The sequence below is a fragment of the Sinocyclocheilus grahami genome, unplaced genomic scaffold (assembly GCF_001515645.1).
Source record: "Sinocyclocheilus grahami isolate Dianchi unplaced genomic scaffold, SAMN03320097.WGS_v1.1 scaffold674.1, whole genome shotgun sequence".
NCBI lineage: Eukaryota > Metazoa > Chordata > Actinopteri > Cypriniformes > Cyprinidae > Sinocyclocheilus > Sinocyclocheilus grahami.
In genome coordinates, this window is record NW_015505853.1 from 202,682 (window position 1) to 221,934 (window position 19,253).

General features: G+C 36.7%; 1 protein-coding gene across 2 annotated transcripts; it reads left to right on the forward strand.

Moving 5' to 3' along the window:
* Positions 1–12,505: 12,505 nt before the first annotated feature.
* LOC107559091 (H2.0-like homeobox protein) lies at positions 12,506–15,511 on the forward strand. 2 transcript variants are annotated; one of them, XM_016242819.1, is made up of 4 exons: positions 12,506–13,072; positions 13,287–13,436; positions 13,613–13,797; positions 14,902–15,511. In XM_016242819.1, exons 1-4 carry the CDS (start codon positions 12,673–12,675, stop codon positions 15,223–15,225), a joined length of 1,059 nt encoding a protein of 352 aa, XP_016098305.1. In that variant the 5' UTR covers positions 12,506–12,672; the 3' UTR covers positions 15,226–15,511. The 2 variants fall into 2 exon arrangements, with proteins under 2 accessions (XP_016098305.1, XP_016098306.1); XM_016242820.1 differs by lacking the exon at positions 13,287–13,436 and having other exon boundaries at positions 12,508–13,072.
* Positions 15,512–19,253: the final 3,742 nt, after the last annotated feature.

The window sequence follows — 19,253 nt, forward strand, 5'->3', positions numbered from 1 at the left end:
AAATATCTTCATGGAACATGATCTTTACTTAATATCCTAATGATTTTTGGCATAAAAGAAAAATCTATAATTTTGACCCATACAATGTATTTTTGGCTATTGCTACAAATATTCCCCAGCGATTTAAGACTGCTTTTGTGCTCCAGGCTCACATATGTCAGTTGATTTTGATGCGAGACACAACAGGAAATTGACTTTTTCTCTGGAGGAAGAGGACCCATACAATGTATTGTTGGCTATTGCTACAAATATCCCCCAGCGATTTAAGACTGCTTTTGTGCTCCAGGCTCACATATGTCGGTTGATTTTGATGCGAGACACAACAGGAAATTGACTTTTTCTCTGGAGGAAGAATTATGGATTACGGACTCATATTTTAGCAGGAAGCAATGGTTTACAGTTAAAAACACCTTAAACCTGGTTTCACAGACAGGGCTTAGACTAAGCCAGGATTAAGCAATAGTTTAATTAGGACGTTTAAGTAATTTTTATAAACATGCCTTAGAAAAAAACATTAGTGGTGTGCATCTTGAGACAAAACAAGGGCACTGACATATGTTAAGATCAATCAATGCAAGTTTCTTTCAGTTGAAACAGCTCAGACTTAGATTTTAGTCTGGCACTAGGCTTAAGCTTTGTCTGTGAAACCGGGGGTATATGATGGATTTCTTACAAACATGCAGCTTTTGTCTTCTCCAGATGTTAACTGATGGACTGGAGTGGTGTGGATTATTGTGATGTTTTTATCAGCTGTTTGGACTCTCATTCTGACGGCACCCATTCACTGCAGAGGATCCATTGCTGAGCAAGTGATGCAATGCTACATTTCTCCAAATCTGATGAAGAAACAAACTCATCTACATCTTGGATGGCCTGAGGGTGAGGAAATGTTAAGCAAATGTTCATTTTTAGATGAACTTTCTTTAAGAATGTATTTTTGCACAGAAAATGATGATGGGTTTATTACGTCTGTTTTTTGCATGTGTATTTTATGTTTATTAGTTGTTGTCAGAAGCTATTTGTTTCCCAGCATTCCCGCTACACTCTGCCTTGTTGATTTAAAACCGCATATCCTGTGCAGGCTTCTTTATCATGACAAATAAATCAAGTTTTTCATTTAAATGCACATGTAAAAATATCATTCTGATATCGTGCTCATTTATATCCATAATAGTGAACTCTAGTGAGAAGGCAGTTTGAACCTTTTAATAAATAGGCAACAATTTAAATACCTAGAATCTCAAATAAACTCCTTGTACCACACCTTGTATATTCCTCACAAATACTCCGGCTGCTGGATTTTCGGGATGAAATCGTGCTCATTTAGTGTAATCCTAATAATGATGTTTAAAGAAAAGTGTGTTTGGGAGTCAATGACATTCAAGTCTTGAACCAGAAGCTCTCAGGATGACATTTATAAGGAAGTATTCTAACAGCTGACTCTCGTCGCATTGGGGATTGCAGGAATGAATATGCAGTAAACAGTGATGAAATATGGGCTATTGCTGCCAAATGTGTTTGGATTCTACTCTGAGTGGCTCCCCAGACACACGACTGCACTGGGAAATGAGACGGCTCAAATCTGGACAGTTTCAAATCTATTACAATAGACAAGGCCAATTAAAGTAACGCAGCAGGCAGATGATGTCTGAGAAAGGTGCTCAAACAAAAGTGTGTTTTTTAACCTGATCAATTTGTCTTAAGTAATTAGTGTATCTAGCCATCAGGTTCTGAGGCTGTAATCAGTGACTTCACCACTAGAGAGCAGCATTAGGATGCACTTTGACATGAAAACATCAACATGCACACAGTTCTCAGTCAATGCAATGTCAACATCTCCTCTAATTATGCATGTGAATATGCATAATTAAATAACTGCTTTGAAAATATAATTCATGTAAATTAAGCAAAAGCTTTTTCTATAGGGACAAAATCATTAAACAATGCAGTTACACTTTTTTTTAATGGCCAACTTTAATGAAATCATGATTATTTGATGATAGCGATTTTCCTATTTTACAAATTTAAATGTATTATTTGAACTGGAACGTGTAGCTTTTATAGAACTATTAGGTTGTTTTTTTTTACGTTATTCATACACTATTCAGAAAAAAAAAGCCACATTTATATTTCTGATCATTTTTTTTTTAAATATTATAAAACTAGGTAATGTATGGAAATATCAATGCATTTGACTATAGAGTCAAACGTATTTTATTTAGAACTTAAGAAACTGAATGTTATTCTTATTTCTTAATGAAATCAGAATTTAATGATAAGGTTTTTTTTATTTTACAATTTTTATAGTATTTGACTACTGCAATAGGTAGTTTTTATAAAGTTTTTGTTGTTTTTTACATTATTCAAATTGACTTGCCTCATACATATTTGAGTGTTTTTATTTTTTAGAACATCTTTGAATATATAAAATGAATATGAATAAACAAATGTTGTAATGTATGGAAATATTAGTGCATTTGACTACCGAGTGCATTTAATTAGATAAAATGAATATATCATTTTTTTATTGTTTTAATATTATATACATTTATTTTTTAAGCCATGCTTTGAACACACACCTACTCTCATTTATTGATTCATATATTTCAAAAGAAGAAGGATAGCTGGAAATGATCACTTCATCTTTAAGAGATGTAGTGATACGTTCCTTCCATTAAACGTTGCGTTATTGCACTAATTCATCACGCGTTTGGGATCATGAACGCAGGCTTATGTTCCAGAGCTGCAGAAGCATCTGGCTTCCTTCAAGAGCGACGACTTTCAGTAAACAAGTGCACAATCGATCACTGCGGACCATTAAGGGGCCTTATCGGGCCAGCAGGAGCTCTGTGGGTGAATCTTCTGTCGCTTCAGCTGGATCTCAGACAGCACCCTAATGGTTTGTTATGACCTTTCCGCGTTTCCATTAGTCTCGCTGTTATTTAACACGGAGCTTTTGATTTAACCCCGTGTATATTGAACGAGAAGAGTAAGTGGCACGTCTGGATTCCTTTACGCACGAAAGGCCAAAGCCTGCGCCGCTCATGTAAACACAAGCATTGAGACTGCACCGATATATCGGGCCTTCCCACATTATTAGCATTATTAGAAATCTACTCATTGGATAATACATTTCATCTTTGCTTTTTTTCCCCTTAGTGGGCTAAATTCTGAGTAAACATTGTGTAAAATAAGAGATGCATCTCATTTGCTGCAATTAAGGCCTAGTGGATATACTTAATTTAGTGGTATGAGTCACTGAAAAAAATGGTTAAGGAAGCATTAAAGCATTAGGCCTGTTCACTGTATTTTTGCACGACGGAGGCAATGTTTTCTTTGAATGTCCAGACTCCTGATTCATTAGCCGCTATCGGTAATGAACTTGAAGTCCAATTAATTTGCGCCACAAACCAGTGTGTTTATAAATGCAATACATTAAAATAATATGATGATAAATACCAGTTTGCATTGCAATATCAAGCAGCAGAACGGACTGTTTTTGTACAGGTGAAATAAATAGTAGCAAATAAAACCGGAAACCGCGTAAGTTACTAATGGCGCGCCGCTCTTACGTTAAAGACTTTTAGGGTGTTTTTAATAAAGGGGATAGTGTGAGCTAATTGTAGTTATGTCTCGAAAATGCGTATCTATTGTTGTTTTGTGTCCAGAAGAACTTCCTCGCTAAAGTGGAATGGGAATTTTTTTCTACAAGAACCTGTGAGCGTCCTCTTCTCCAAAAAAATGTTTGTTAATTATACACAGGCATATGTGGAAATGCACAAATATATATTTATATATGAATAAACATAAATAAAGAAACGAATGTACAGTAAATGTAGCGAACAGAAGTGAGGTAACCATAGCAACAGTAGAACGTTCAGCGCTTTCCGATTTTTTATTTTTTGCATAATAAATAAATTATAAAATTAAAATAAACAACATTGTAAAGTTACATAAATTTTTTTTTTTTTTTTAATAATTACAGATTTTATAGAGGTCCTATTTAAAATTAGTTAATTGTTTTTTGTTTGTTTATTGGCTAACTGTGCTATTAGGGGTGCCAAATGGAAATGGGATTTGCGAGATGAAACTCAACATATTGCTCATCTCTGAAAATCACTATATAAGCCTAATTGGTTGTACTATTTATGTTTTATGAAATTAAATACCGAACGTTTTGATTGGTCCATACAGCGTTCCAGCGCTGTTATAACACACATATCGACTCATGAAACACCTGTTAAAGCAGCTTCTGTGTAGATCACTGCACACACAGAGACCAGCTAGCTTCCTTTACAAGTCAGGACTAGTGGAATGATGACACTCAATTAATGTGCAATGCATTTCTTTATGCGCAATATAGAACGGCACATATTTATTTATTGAATTTATGAAATATAATTCGATGAACAGAAATGAGTTTGTGCTGATCAGTTTAGTTGGAGTCAATCTAAAACGTCTATATTTTGCTGCTTCACTAATATGATTACAGTTATACTGACGGATTTTTCATTCTGTCAAGGGTGCGTTTAAAAAAGCAATTAATAATCCGTAACAAATGTTTCCCGAGCTTGTCAGAGCCCCGAAATGAACCGCACTGAGCTGGCTAGATCGGACTTTTACTCTCCGGACGGCGATTTCATCAACCAGAGGGAATTTGGGAAAACAAACCAATTCCACAAGGTCTCCAAACTTTCCCATGATCGGCATTTAACGATTATGATATTTTAATTATCTAATGTTTCCAGCATGTCGGGCCCGTCACTGCTGACAGACAGATGCTCCTGATGGGGGTCCAGAAATAAAGTCCCTCCCAGAGGAACAGATGATGATGTTATCACTGCTAATAGAAAGAGAGAGCAATTCAATTACGGCAAGTGTAATGTTTTATCTGACCGCAACAGACATGCACATGTGGCACATGGGGTGTTGTTTGAATACATTCATAAAAATACAGCAGTGAGAAATGCGCACGGTTTTGATGTTTTGCTTCTTCTGTGAACAGGTTCTTCACTGCTTTAATTACTGCAGCAGATGACTTTGTGCTTTCAGCACGAATCTATTTATCACAATACAGGCGTAGATAAAGATAGGAATGCAGATATGGATATGGACAATAAAGATATCCGGAAACTCTGGGTTGAACCAGTTTTCTTCCGTACAGACAATTCCATTGTAGACCGAAACTTTCATCCTAGATATTTTGACCTGAGCACTTTATTCCATAATATTTTTTTCAAACGACAACATTTTTAAAGGAAGCAAACCACTGTTTGTGTATGTGGGTGGGGTATAATGATAAAGGATTAAATATATAATATATATATTATAGAATCTTTTCCTGAAATGATTAGAAATCATTTCAAGTATGACTAACTTTTCATAATACAAATACTGAGTAGGTTATATTGGAACACAAAGCGTGCACACATTATATATGAATTATGAGAGAGAAAAAAAGTATTTTTATATTGTATAATGTTAAGAACGTAGAAGCTTTAAGCCTATAGCAAGCAGAAAATTGGAATCTTTAAAATATGATCATGCCTGATTACATTTTATTTTTTAAACAATAATATATAATAAAATCAAATAGGTTTGATTTGAAACACTGACAAAGATGCGTGTTGTGAGAGAGATGCATGGAATGTTTTAGGCTTAATCTGAATTGTTTCTGTTCAATTCCATGTGTTGATAGTTCAATGATTAGAGTGAGATGCCAGCGGTCGGTCAGTTTTATGACCTGTTTTATGATCTCGCTCACGAATATTTCACCGGGGCTGAACTCAAATGAAATAACGTGCGTGTCTTCCGCATCCTCTTCCCTGGATTGTTTTGACTGCTTGATCGAGAGCAAAGCGCTACGTTTCATCTCTAAATTTAAACCGGAATGAAGTCATTCGAAAACACCGTGATAGGAGGCAGTCAGGAAATGTACAAAATATCTTCATGGAACATGATCTTTACTTAATATCCTAATGATTTTTGGCATAAAAGAAAAATCTATAATTTTGACCCATACAATGTATTGTTGGCTATTGCTACAAATATCCCCCAGCGATTTAAGACTGCTTTTGTGCTCCAGGCTCACATATGTCGGTTGATTTTGATGCGAGACACAACAGGAAATTGACTTTTTCTCTGGAGGAAGAGTTATGGATTACGGACTCATATTTTAGCAGGAAGCAATGGTTTACAGTTAAAAACACCTTAAACCTGGTTTCACAGACAGGGCTTAGACTAAGCCAGGATTAAGCAATAGTTTAATTAGGACGTTTAAGTAATTTTTATAAACATGCCTTAGAAAAAAACATTAGTGGTGTGCATCTTGAGACAAAACAAGGGCACTGACATATGTTAAGATCAATCAATGCAAGTTTCTTTCAGTTGAAACAGCTCAGACTTAGATTTTAGTCTGGCACTAGGCTTAAGCTTTGTCTGTGAAACCGGGGGTATATGATGGATTTCTTACAAACATGCAGCTTTTGTCTTCTCCAGATGTTAACTGATGGACTGGAGTGGTGTGGATTATTGTGATGTTTTTATCAGCTGTTTGGACTCTCATTCTGACGGCACCCATTCACTGCAGAGGATCCATTGCTGAGCAAGTGATGCAATGCTACATTTCTCCAAATCTGATGAAGAAACAAACTCATCTACATCTTGGATGGCCTGAGGGTGAGGAAATGTTAAGCAAATGTTCATTTTTAGATGAACTTTCTTTAAGAATGTATTTTTGCACAGAAAATGATGATGGGTTTATTACGTCTGTTTTTTGCATGTGTATTTTATGTTTATTAGTTGTTGTCAGAAGCTATTTGTTTCCCAGCATTCCCGCTACACTCTGCCTTGTTGATTTAAAACCGCATATCCTGTGCAGGCTTCTTTATCATGACAAATAAATCAAGTTTTTCATTTAAATGCACATGTAAAAATATCATTCTGATATCGTGCTCATTTATATCCATAATAGTGAACTCTAGTGAGAAGGCAGTTTGAACCTTTTAATAAATAGGCAACAATTTAAATACCTAGAATCTCAAATAAACTCCTTGTACCACACCTTGTATATTCCTCACAAATACTCCGGCTGCTGGATTTTCGGGATGAAATCGTGCTCATTTAGTGTAATCCTAATAATGATGTTTAAAGAAAAGTGTGTTTGGGAGTCAATGACATTCAAGTCTTGAACCAGAAGCTCTCAGGATGACATTTATAAGGAAGTATTCTAACAGCTGACTCTTGTGCATTGGGGATTGCAGGAATGAATATGCAGTAAACAATGATGAAATATGGGCTATTGGTGCCAAATGTGTTTGGATTCTACTCTGAGTGGCTCCCCAGACACACGCCTGCACTGGGAAATGAGACGGCTCAAATCTGGACAGTTTCAAATCTATTAGAACAGACGAGGCCAATTCAAGTAACACAGCAGGCAGATGATGTCTGAGAATGTTGCCCAAACTAAAGTGTTTTTAACCTGATGAATTTGTTGTAAGAATTCATTAGTGCATTAAACCATCGGGGTCTGAGCTGTAATCAGTGACTTCACCACTAGAGAGCAGCATTAGGATGCACTTTGACATGAAAACATCAACATGCACACAGTTCTGTTCATGAGGGACTTGGTCAATGCAATGCCAACATCTCCTCTACCTATGCATATGAATGTGCATAATTAAATAATTGCTTAAAAAAGAATGTATCAATTGCACAAGAATCATTAACAATGCATTTGCAGATAAAACTATTATTTAGTCATGGTCATTTTATGATAGCACTTTTTTCTGTTTTATAATTTTAAAAGTAATATTTGACTACTGTAACAGGTCGTTTTTATAGAAATATTACGTTTATTTTAGATTATTCATGCATTATTCGGAAATATTTCTCTCCTTTTTTTTAAATAGAATAATATAAAACGTAATGCATGGAAATATCAGTCAAACATGTTTTATTAAGAAATTGTTGTATAAAAATGAGAAAATGCATATTAGGCCTACTTGTTATTGTTTAATGAAAATCACAAGATTTTTAAGTATCATTTGACTACTGTATAGGTTTTTATTACATTATTTAAAAAACATTTGACTTGTTCATTTCATTTTTTTTTTTACAACGTCTTCAAATATATAAAAGAAAAGTTCATATAAAGAAATTGATGCATAATTACATAAAAAGAATATATAACTATTTTATTTTATATACATGCATTTTTAAATCTTTTAAACCCATGCTTCATATTTCATCAGAGCAAGGATAATTGGAAATGACCACTTCATCTTTAAGATGCGTTCCTTCCATTAAACGTCGCGTTATTGCACTAATTCATCAGGCGTTTGGGATCATGAACGCAGGCTTATGTTCCAGAGCTGCAGAAGCATCTGGCTTCCTTCAAGAGCGATGACTTTAAGTAAACAAGTGCACAATCGATCACCGCGGACCATTGAGGGGCCTAACCGGGCCAGCAGGAGCTCTTGTGGGTGAATCTTCTGTCGCTGGAGTGTCAGCTGGATCTCCGACAGACCTTTCCGCGTCTCGCTGTTATTTAACACGGAGCTTTTGATTTAACCTCGTGTATACTGAAGAGAAGAGTAAGTGGCACGTCTGGATTCCTTTCCGCACAAAAAGCCGAAGCCTTCAGCCTGCGCCACTCATGTAAACACAAGCACTCGGGACCGATATCAGCCCTTCTGTTCTGACATTAGTAGCATCGACGATCAGAAAAACCTACTCATTGGATAGTTCCTGCTTTTTACCCAGTCAATTCTGGGGAAAATATGGTGTAAAGAAAAAGAAAAAAAAAGTTTGCTATGCATTACATTTTATTATTTATATAGTGGATGTCCTTTCTTTATTGGTATGAGTCACTGAAAAAAAAACTGGTAAAGGATGCATTAAACCATTAGACTCCCGATTCATCGGTAAATGACACTAAGTGCAGTAAACTCTCTCGTTAAAAATAAGGTGGATTAATACAGACTTTTTGTTTTTTAATCAAGGGGATAGTCTGAGCTGACTGTAGTTCTTAGGTCTGTAAAAAGTCTCGTGTAGAGCATCCTCACTAAAGCGGAGCTCGAACCTGTGAGCCTCTGCTCTCCACAAAAACTATTTTTGTTCATTATATACAGGCATATGTGGAAACGCCAAAATATATATTTATATATGAATAAATATGAATATAGGCTATAACACAAGTGAGGTAACCATAGCAACAGTAGACCGTTCGAGTGCTTTCCGATACATTTTCCAGAATAAATAAATAAAAATAACTATATTGTAGGCTACATTTACATTTATTATTATTTTTTTTAAAGATTTTAAATATTTTTTTAGTTTATTGGCTAACTGTGCTGTAGGGTTGCCAAATGGAAATCGGATTCGCTAGATGATACTCAACAGATTGCTGATCTCTGAAAATCACTAAATACTTAGGCCTAATTCGTACACTGGTTTGGTTCTTGGTTGAACTATTTATGTTTTATGCAACTGAATTCCGATCGTTTTGATTGGTCCATACAGCGGTGATATAATACACATAGGCTATCTAATAACAGCTATGACCTGAAACACCTGTTAACAGCTTCTGTGTATCCAGGTTAGATAACTGCACCCATAGAGACCTTTATATGTCAGGACTAGTGGACTGATGACTCTCAATGAATTTGCAATTAATTTCTGTATTCGCATTAAACGACATCTCTTCCTTTTTTTTTTTGAACTTATGAAATATAATGCGACGAACATAGGCTAAATGAGTTTGTGCTGTTTAATTTAGTTGGAGTCTAACTAAAACGTCTGTATGTTTATGCTCTGCTTCACTAATATAGCTACTGACGGATTTTCATTCTGTCGCAAAAACGCAATGAATAATCCGTGACAAATGTTTCCCGAGGCGGTCAGAGCCCCGATATGACCCGCAGTGAGCTGCCAGATCGCCGTTGAGCTCTCCGGACGGCGATTTCATCAACCAGAGGGAATTTGGAAAAACAAACCAATTCCACAAGGTCTCCAAACTTTCCCATGATCGGCATTTAACGATTATGATATTTTAATTTTCCAGTGGTTCCAGCATGACAGATGCTCCTGATGGGGGTCCAGAAATAAAGTCCCTCCCAGAGGAACAGATGATGATGTTATCACTGCTAATAGGTAGAGAGAGCAGTTCAGATCACTCAAGTCATTCCGGCAAGTGTAATCACAACAGACATGCACGTACAGTGTTGTTTTAATACTTTTCATTCATAAAAATGCATGGAGTTCCAGCTGTGAGAATAGCGCACGATTATGATGTTTTGCATCCTCTGTGAACAGATCGCTTTAATTGCTACAGCAGATGACTTTGTGCTTTCAACGCAAATATATTTATCACAATACAGGCGTAGATATAGATAGGAATGCAGATATGGATATGGACAAATAAAGATTTCCGGAAACTCTGGGTTGAACCTGTTTTCATCCTGGATATTTTGACTTGAGCACGATATTCCTTATTACTGTGTGTGTGTGCGTGTGTGTGTGTGTGCATGTGTGTGTGTGTGTGTGTGTGTGTGTGTGTGTGAGAGAGAGAGAGATATATAACGCACAATGCAGAAATTTTAATAGATTCGGTTTTATTTAGGGTTGTCACTCACTCACTAACTTTAATAACAATAACTTTAATTTTCTATTTATTTAAACTTTTTTTTTAAGGAGGCAATCAGTGTTTAGGTATGGGTGGGGTATAATAAGAGATACATTACATTCTGTAAAATCTTTCATAAAATCTTTTCCTCAGATGATTAGAAAAAATTTCAAATGCGACTAACTTTTCATAATACAAATACTGAATAGGTTATATTGGAACACAAAGTAAATATAATAATTGAATTCAGATTCATTTCACAATGTTAAGAACGTAGAAATGTTAAGTCTACAGCGAGCAGATATCGAGGATCTTTAAATGCAATTTTACTAAGCCATGCCTAATAACATTTTGTTTTTTAATACCGTATAAATGTACAAACTATATAAAATATTCAGCAAAATACATTTTCTTTAAACGCCGAAAAAGATGCATGTTGTCAGAGAGGCATTGTTAAATTGCATACATGCATAAATAATAAATACAGTGAGATGCCAGCGGTCGGTCCGCTGTTGCAGGTTTTATGACCTGTTTTATGATCTCGCTCGTGAGTCTCGGGCCTTTCAGCGTTCGAATATTTCACGCGCGCCGCGTCTTCCGCATCCTCTTCCCTGGATTGCTTTGACTGCTTGATCGAGAGTCATTGGAAAACACCGTGATAGGAGGCAGTCAGGGTCACTGACCTTTCCGGTAATGAATCACGACTAATGAACGCCATCAGAGGAAGAGAGATATTCTAAAAAACACCATGGGGTAAAATCATCTGCGGTCATTTATGATCATAAACATAACATACCAATCAACATCTGCAATGCATTCTAGAAATTCTTTCGCACGTATATGCATTCATATTTTATATAAATACGTGTGTGTTTATTTATATGCAATTGGAAAGTGTGTTGACAAACAACTGTTATTTTATTTTATAATTGATCTGTTTTTTTTTCTATGATAAACAGCGCACTATAGTCGTGCATATGGATGAAGTATCGCCTCTGAAGTTAATTGTGTTTTCGTTTCAGCTGAGAATAGATTTCCTCTGTTTATTATAAGCATAAGGACGGATTTGCGTCACCGCGCGACTTGCGAGTTGAGATAAAGTTGCACAAATATTGAAAAAGGGAAGTGCTAACAGTCATTATAAAGTCCCACCTCTCCGAGTCGGAGGAAATAAGGGTCTTCGGCTGTATCCTAAAATACTAAAGCAGCTTCTATTTTTGGCCTAAATCTAACAGGAATATCCGCTCGTTTAGCCTGAATCAGAGCTCATCAGAAACAGGATGACCTGCATCGAGAAACTCCTGCTTCCTAATCCCAGAGCAGAACACACTCACAGGCGTCTGAATAAAGCACTTGATTGTGGATCGTTTTCTTATCAGAGTTTACTGTTTGCATATTTTTGAACATTAGAAAACCGATCAGAAGCGCAGCGAATGCATGCAAAACCAGGCTATTATTTTTTATAAGTACGAATGCATCATTTTTATTACATCATCTTTTAAAATGATCATCTTCCAATTATCCTAAACTGTGCACCATTTAAAAAAAAAAACGATTAAATGTTGGTCAGTCTTTATAGTTCTATATAATGCATCCTAGTAAAACTACAATATAAATTCGCTCAAATAAAAAAAAAATATATATATATTATTTGTATATGTATCCATTGGCTATATTTAATAACTCGTTGAATAGCTAAATAAATAGGTTTCATTGTTTTGCTTTTTTCTAATATCTAATTAAAATTACAGTTTGATTCATTGAAAATTAACACATTGGAAAATAAACACTGAAAATGTTGTATCATCTGAACCATCGCCATTTAATAAACGTGGTGATTTTTAAGAGTGGTCGTGTTTGGGGCGTGCTCATAAAGAGCCAATCAATAACGGAACTCCTGCTTAGAGCTTTTTGGACTCCTGTCTGCAGTTTCATACTTGAGGAGAAACGCGAGAGAGGGCAACACCTTAAACCTGACCGTCTGCTCGTACTCATTACATGTAGTTGTGTGCGATTCTGTGTCAAGAAGTTTTGGCTTGCCTGCCAGGATGTACACGGCGGGACTCAATCCGTTTTACGCATCAAACTTTAGCCTTTGGACCGCGTACTGTTCGGGCGGTTTTGGGGTGGACAGCATGAAGAAACCCTCGTTCTGCATCGCTGATATTCTGCACGTTGGAGATGCTGAGAACATCCCCGGTTCGTCTTCGCTTATGGCTCACATCGGGGCCCGAGCGCAGCTTCATTCGTCGGGATCCCCGTTACGCCCGTCGCCGGTCACTCCAAGCGCATCCGCGTATCACAGGCACGGAATACACTTGACATCCAGAGCCGCGATCAACGCGCAATACGCGCCTCCGCCGTCCAGTAAAGACCTCAAGTTCGGGATTGATCGGATATTATCCACAGACTTCGAGCCGAGGGGAAACGAATCGCCATCGTTGAGAGGTAAGACGTATTTTGGTGAATCACACACAGCACATGGTTTTTCTAGTAAGCATCACATCACACTTATGAAAAGGACGAAACAATTCGATTCATTCAGAACAATGCTTATTTGGACGCGTCCAACCCAATGCGCGTATGGCCCTGTTTATAAAAGCCAATACGAGTTGAACTGGAACTTTAGTTGAATTGTTTGGTGTTTGTCGTTCTGTGACAGATCTCACATCGATTGTTAGTCCGAATCTGTCTGCCAGCCCTTACTTCGCGTCCATAGACCCGACCATGAGCGAAATCTCCTCCATGATGGGCTCAATAAGCAATGCCGCCAGACAATCAGGGCAACATCAGTTTCAAGACACCTTCCCAGGTAGTGTAGACATCCCAGTCGAGCCCTAAAGAGCAGGAGACGCTCATTATTATCATCATTTTGCATGCGTGTGCAGTGCTTACCTTGCACATGCGACTGAATAACATGCACTCCGGCCAAACTGCATCGAGGTCCTGTTGCGTTCTAATGGCGTGTGTGTTGTTTGACTCGAACAGGGCCGTACGCGGTGCTTTCCAAAGACACAATGCCACAGACCTACAAGAGGAAAAGGTCGTGGTCCAGAGCCGTGTTCTCCAACCTCCAGCGGAAAGGCCTCGAGAAACGCTTTGAAGTCCAAAAGTACGTCACGAAACCTGACAGAAAACAGCTGGCTGCGATGCTGGGCCTCACCGATGCACAGGTGAGCGACTGATTACCAACGCAAATGAATGCACAACACATATAAAGGTGTTATTGATCGAAATCAACTTTTAAATTAAAAAGCAGCTTTAGCCTGCAAAGAGCCATCTGGAGCCTTAGCAGCTGGAGAGAGGCTCGTGCATTGCGACACCCACATTTAGAGAAATGAAAGTCAATTATTAGGAATTCTTGCAAATACAGGAGGGGTGCAGTTGTGTCGTTTCAAAACATCCTAATTTAGGGCATTGGGCAAGAGTTTCTGTCTTATTTAAAATCGGAAACAACACAGACAGCGAATGCGATAAGAGAGTTTCAAAACTTGTGTGGGAAGCTGTCTTTCTTCAGTAGAACTTGATTCAACCTAACTGCTTAGTCCTAAATATGGACTAAAAGCCATAGACCCCAAAAGCTGGGTTAGTCCATATTTGACCCAAAGTTAGGTTGAAACAACCCAGCATTTTTTTAGAGTGTAATTTCACTTAATTGAAAAACCTTTCGATTTAGTTTGTGCATGCATTTCTATATTACATAGCTAAAAGGTCACTAAATGTAACAATGCAGTGCATTACGATACAAATGCATAGCTAAATTTATATAAAAATACATTTGATTTTAAAAACACATACATAAAATACTCTAGCGTAAAAATGATTAGAAGCTTTTCTAAGCGATGTTTCTCCCTCTGTTTTAGGTCAAAGTTTGGTTCCAGAACCGGCGGATGAAATGAAACAACACAGACAGCGAATGCGATAAGAGAGTTTCAAAACTTGTGTGGAAAGCTGTCTTTCTTCAGTAGAACTTGATTTGACATAGACCCCAAAAGCTGGGTTAGTCCATATTTGACCCAAAGTTAGGTTGAAACAACCCAGCATTTTTTTAGAGTGTAATTTCACTTAATTGAAAAACCTTTCGATTTAGTTTGTGCATGCATTTCTATATTACATAGCTAAAAGGTCACTAAATGTAACAATGCAGTGCATTACAATACAAATGCATAGCTAAATTTATATAAAAATACATTTGATTTTAAAAACACATACATAAAATACTCTAGCGTAAAAATGATCAGAAGCTTTTCTAAGCGATGTTTCTCCCTCTGTTTTAGGTCAAAGTTTGGTTCCAGAACCGGCGGATGAAATGGAGGCATTCCAAAGAAGCGCAGGCGCAGAAGGACAAGGAGAAAGAGCAGACGGATAAACCCGAGGCCGAGCCCGAAGCCGAGCCCAAAGAACGCGAGGACTCCGAATGTGAAAGCGAACCGAGCGAGTCCGAATTCGAGGACGGAGCGGAGGACAAAAGCGACGTGGACATTTCTGACCTCAACAAAGCCAGGGTGATTATTCCCGGAGCTCTGGCGGTCAGCACGCACGACACATGCAGCACAGACTCCACGACAGAACCGAGCGCAGGCGCACAAACGCCGCTGTGAGCATCTGATGGGTGTGAATGAAAGCGTATCACGGACAGAGACACCGAACACTGTTGCTCTTAAGAGAGGAGAGCAGCGATCTGCCTTAAATCAACCACTCGACCTTCATACGACGATTTGGGAATTGAATGTTCACGAATTAAGACATTGATAAACTTGACTGTATTATATTTGGTCTGTAATTATTTGCACTGAAGATGTAAATAAACGTTTGTAACTAATATTCCAAGTGGTGTATTTATGGAAATCAATGCACTTTAGCCAAAATTCAAAACGAATAAATACATTAAACAAACAGCGGATGCGTTTATGTCCAATCAATTGCGTCACTTTTTCTGAATAACAATTAAATAGGCTAATAATAATAATACTGATTCTTATTTAAACTGTACATATTCAATATGAATGTGGTTTATTTATCGTAATGAACTCTTGCAACACAATTCTCACTAATAGTTGCCTGCATTTGTCGGTTGCATAATTCAGTAGTACATTTTCACAATTTAGCAGAAATAGACTACACATCAAAAACTCTAAAAAGAAAAGAGGGACGCGTAAATCTTATTACGAGAAAAACTAAACGACGGCACAGTTTTGAGTCTTTTCTCTCTCTCTAGCAATTGAACACAATAAAAAGACAATGCCACGCATTAAGACAAGAAAATGAAGAAAGACTGTGTGCAAGTCGTCACGTTTTTAATTCTGTAATTTCATGCAATAAAATCATACATACATTTTTTTTTGACAAAATTTGGGTTTTTTTTTTTGTGGTTGATTTTACCTTTTTAGTTATGCGTTTCATAATTGTTTTAATTTATACAGTATTTAAATGCAAGCAATTCAAGAGACTATAATCCAGATATGCTGTGGAGATGGCCTTTCATTCTGGAAAAATAACATTAAATCGCTTATTCTTTTCGAATCAGTCAATAAACTACTGGTTTCAATTGTGCCATACACATTATGCCAACATCTCATTTGATCGTTTTTCTCCTCTGTTTGTGGACATTTGCATCATAAGGCCGTGATGGATGTTGAAATAGGCGACTTTTGGCCAGTCAGACCTTTTTGAGTCAGCTTAATGTAATTCTGCCAAGGCTTTCTCGCCCTGAAAAATGTGAGCTGGGTGAAATCTGGCGTCCAACAATAAACAGAGAGCGAAGAGCTTGGATTTATAGTTTGTATACATTCGCTGGCTCCAGATATCAGCAACAGAGCGGATGAGTATGTTTTATGAATGTAGGTTGAGATCTGCGCATCAAAAACTACTCCATTTATGGACTCTGGCTGTCTAAGCTACACTTCACATGCCATGTAATGAGGCGGAGTGTATAAAGTCACGGCGAAACTATTCGAGGATTTAGACAATAATCCATCCAGAGATATTAGCTGCATCTCACGACATTACTATTAGTGTATATTTTACATCTTCAGATGAGTTATTGCACATTCAAGTATTGCAAAAAGGAGGTTTTCTCTGGTTTATTAAACCGCAGATAAAGAGACAGGCCGTTTACATGAGGCTGTGATAACAGGCAGTTTATGTAGTTTAATGAGTTCAGTTCATAAAGCGATAAGAGCAGCTACCGCGAGACGATCCAGATGAACATTCATGAAGAGCAGACTCATAACAGCGATGCGTCAGAGCGCCACAGAGAAGCGTTCAAGTCTATTACCCAAAGCAGGCCTGTTAAGGGCATTAGTGTCTGTGAGAATAATTAGGATTTAAAAGACATTCATAAATCTGGAACATCCCAGCAGTTTGTCTGTCCCAGGAAGACTGTGTGAGCATGTGTGTTTGTGTCTTTGTAACTTTGTATGGCAAGTGTGAAAATGTTACTTATATATATATATTTATATTAATACTTTTATTCAGCAAGGATGCATTAAATTAATCAAAAGTGGCAGTAAAGACATTTATAATGTTACAAAAGTTTCTATTTTCAAATATTTCAAACTGTTCCTTTGAACGTTCTATTCATCCGTGAATCCTGAAAAATAAAAATGCATCACGGTTTCCACAGAAATATTGTGCAGCACAACTGTTTTCAAAATTGGTAATAATAATAAATGTTTCTTGAGCAGCAAATCAGCATATTATACTGATTTCTGAAGATCATGTGACACTGAAGACTGGAGGAATGATGCTGGAAATACAGCTGCGCATCACAGAAATACATTACAGTTTACTATATATTACAATAGACAACAGCTATTTTAAATTGTAATAATATTTCACAATTTTTATGGTATTTACTATATTTCTGCCCAAATAAATGCAGTCTTGGTAAGAGATTTTTGAGACTGTCAAAAACATTTAAAAAAAAATCTTACCAACCTCAAACTTTTGAATGGTATGTTTTATATAACAGAAATGTAAGAGTATAACACATTTTACAGACATTTCCGTTGAACATAAAACAACGAATGCTGTGCAAAATAAAAAAAACAGGTAAAACACCTATATATATATATATATATAACAATACAGAAAATGCCTTCATTTTAATACAGCACATTGTGTATTTTATATATATAAAATGTGTAATTTTCCTTACAAATCGCTAGCATTAAAAATTAATAACAAGATAAAATGAAAAAAAATTAAGTAAAATGTGACAAACTCCTAAAATGAACAATTGAAAAACTCCAAGATCTCTAGTTTCAGGTTAAGGAAGCATCCAGGAAAAAAAGAGGCCAGAAACCAACGATATGTCATCAAACAATGCCATAAATATTATGAAATCCAAGTTCATATTGCCATAATAAAGTCATTTCAGAATGAATGTTAGTTCATCTTTGCCTAACACACACATGCACATGAATGATTTCACCAAAGACCACCTGAAGCACCACAAGCTCTACTTTCCTTTGTTCCGGAAAGAGGGATGACCTCTGGAGATCTCCGGTTTTTCCACTTAAGCCCACTTATTGAATTCAGCTCGCGCGCACTACCTGCACACGGCCTGCTTCACGCGCTCTTCTGCACCTAAACCTCTTCCTCCGACCGAATGCCGTCCACTATATCAGCCACGGGTACAGACACTGCATTTACAGTTGCAGCTTAATCACTTTCCATGGAAAACGTTTATCTGTGAGCATAATGCGTGCGTAAATTGCCCGGTCTGAGCCACGGTGTCAATCTCAAATTCTCCTTCACCAAGTTGTGAATTACGTTTGTATGCACAAACATGCAATAACAATAACAGTGCAAAAGCTTAACATAATACTGCAGCGTTTGATTTGTGAACGTGTCTTCAGAGCTTTTATGATCACTAGGAGAAATCCCATCTGGCCCAGGATTTAAAGTCCACCGTTTCTTCCCTCTGACCTCGACACAGAGCAGCTCGCAGACCGAGGCGTTCTGAGGAAGGAGCTGCTTCAAATAAATGAGGGCTCGGTGTGTTTTTGCTTCCAAACGCATTTGCAGAAGGATTAATGGGACTGATTCGGATCTCCGCGGGACGAGAGTGATTCGCTGATAATCTGACAGTGATTAGATGCTGTAGAGCTGCACTCTCCAAAATGTTCCAGGCCTGTAATGCAAGGCAGTCCATCAATGAATCAAGCTTGAACAATTTAGCATTTTCCAACAGTGACTCAGGAAGCATTACCTTCCCAAATAAAGTGGACGTTAAAAACAAACCACTAAATAAGTATTAAAAATGACTTTTAAAAAATCTACAATTTTTATATGTAAATTATAACAAACATAATTAATATATATATATATATAATTAATATATTAAATCTAAAAGTTTATATATACAGTATAAAATGTTTATAAAATAAATTAACAATAATTATTAATAGAAAAATTATATGTTACATATGATAATTATATTTCATATTTTTACATATATTAATTTTATATATATTTTTTATTTTATATATACATAGCATTCAGAAATATATAAAATTTACAACGTTTATAAGATTAAATGTATATATAATAATTAATTACCAATAATAATTAAGATAAAAATTATATATAACATATGCAATAATTGCATTTTATATTTTTTATA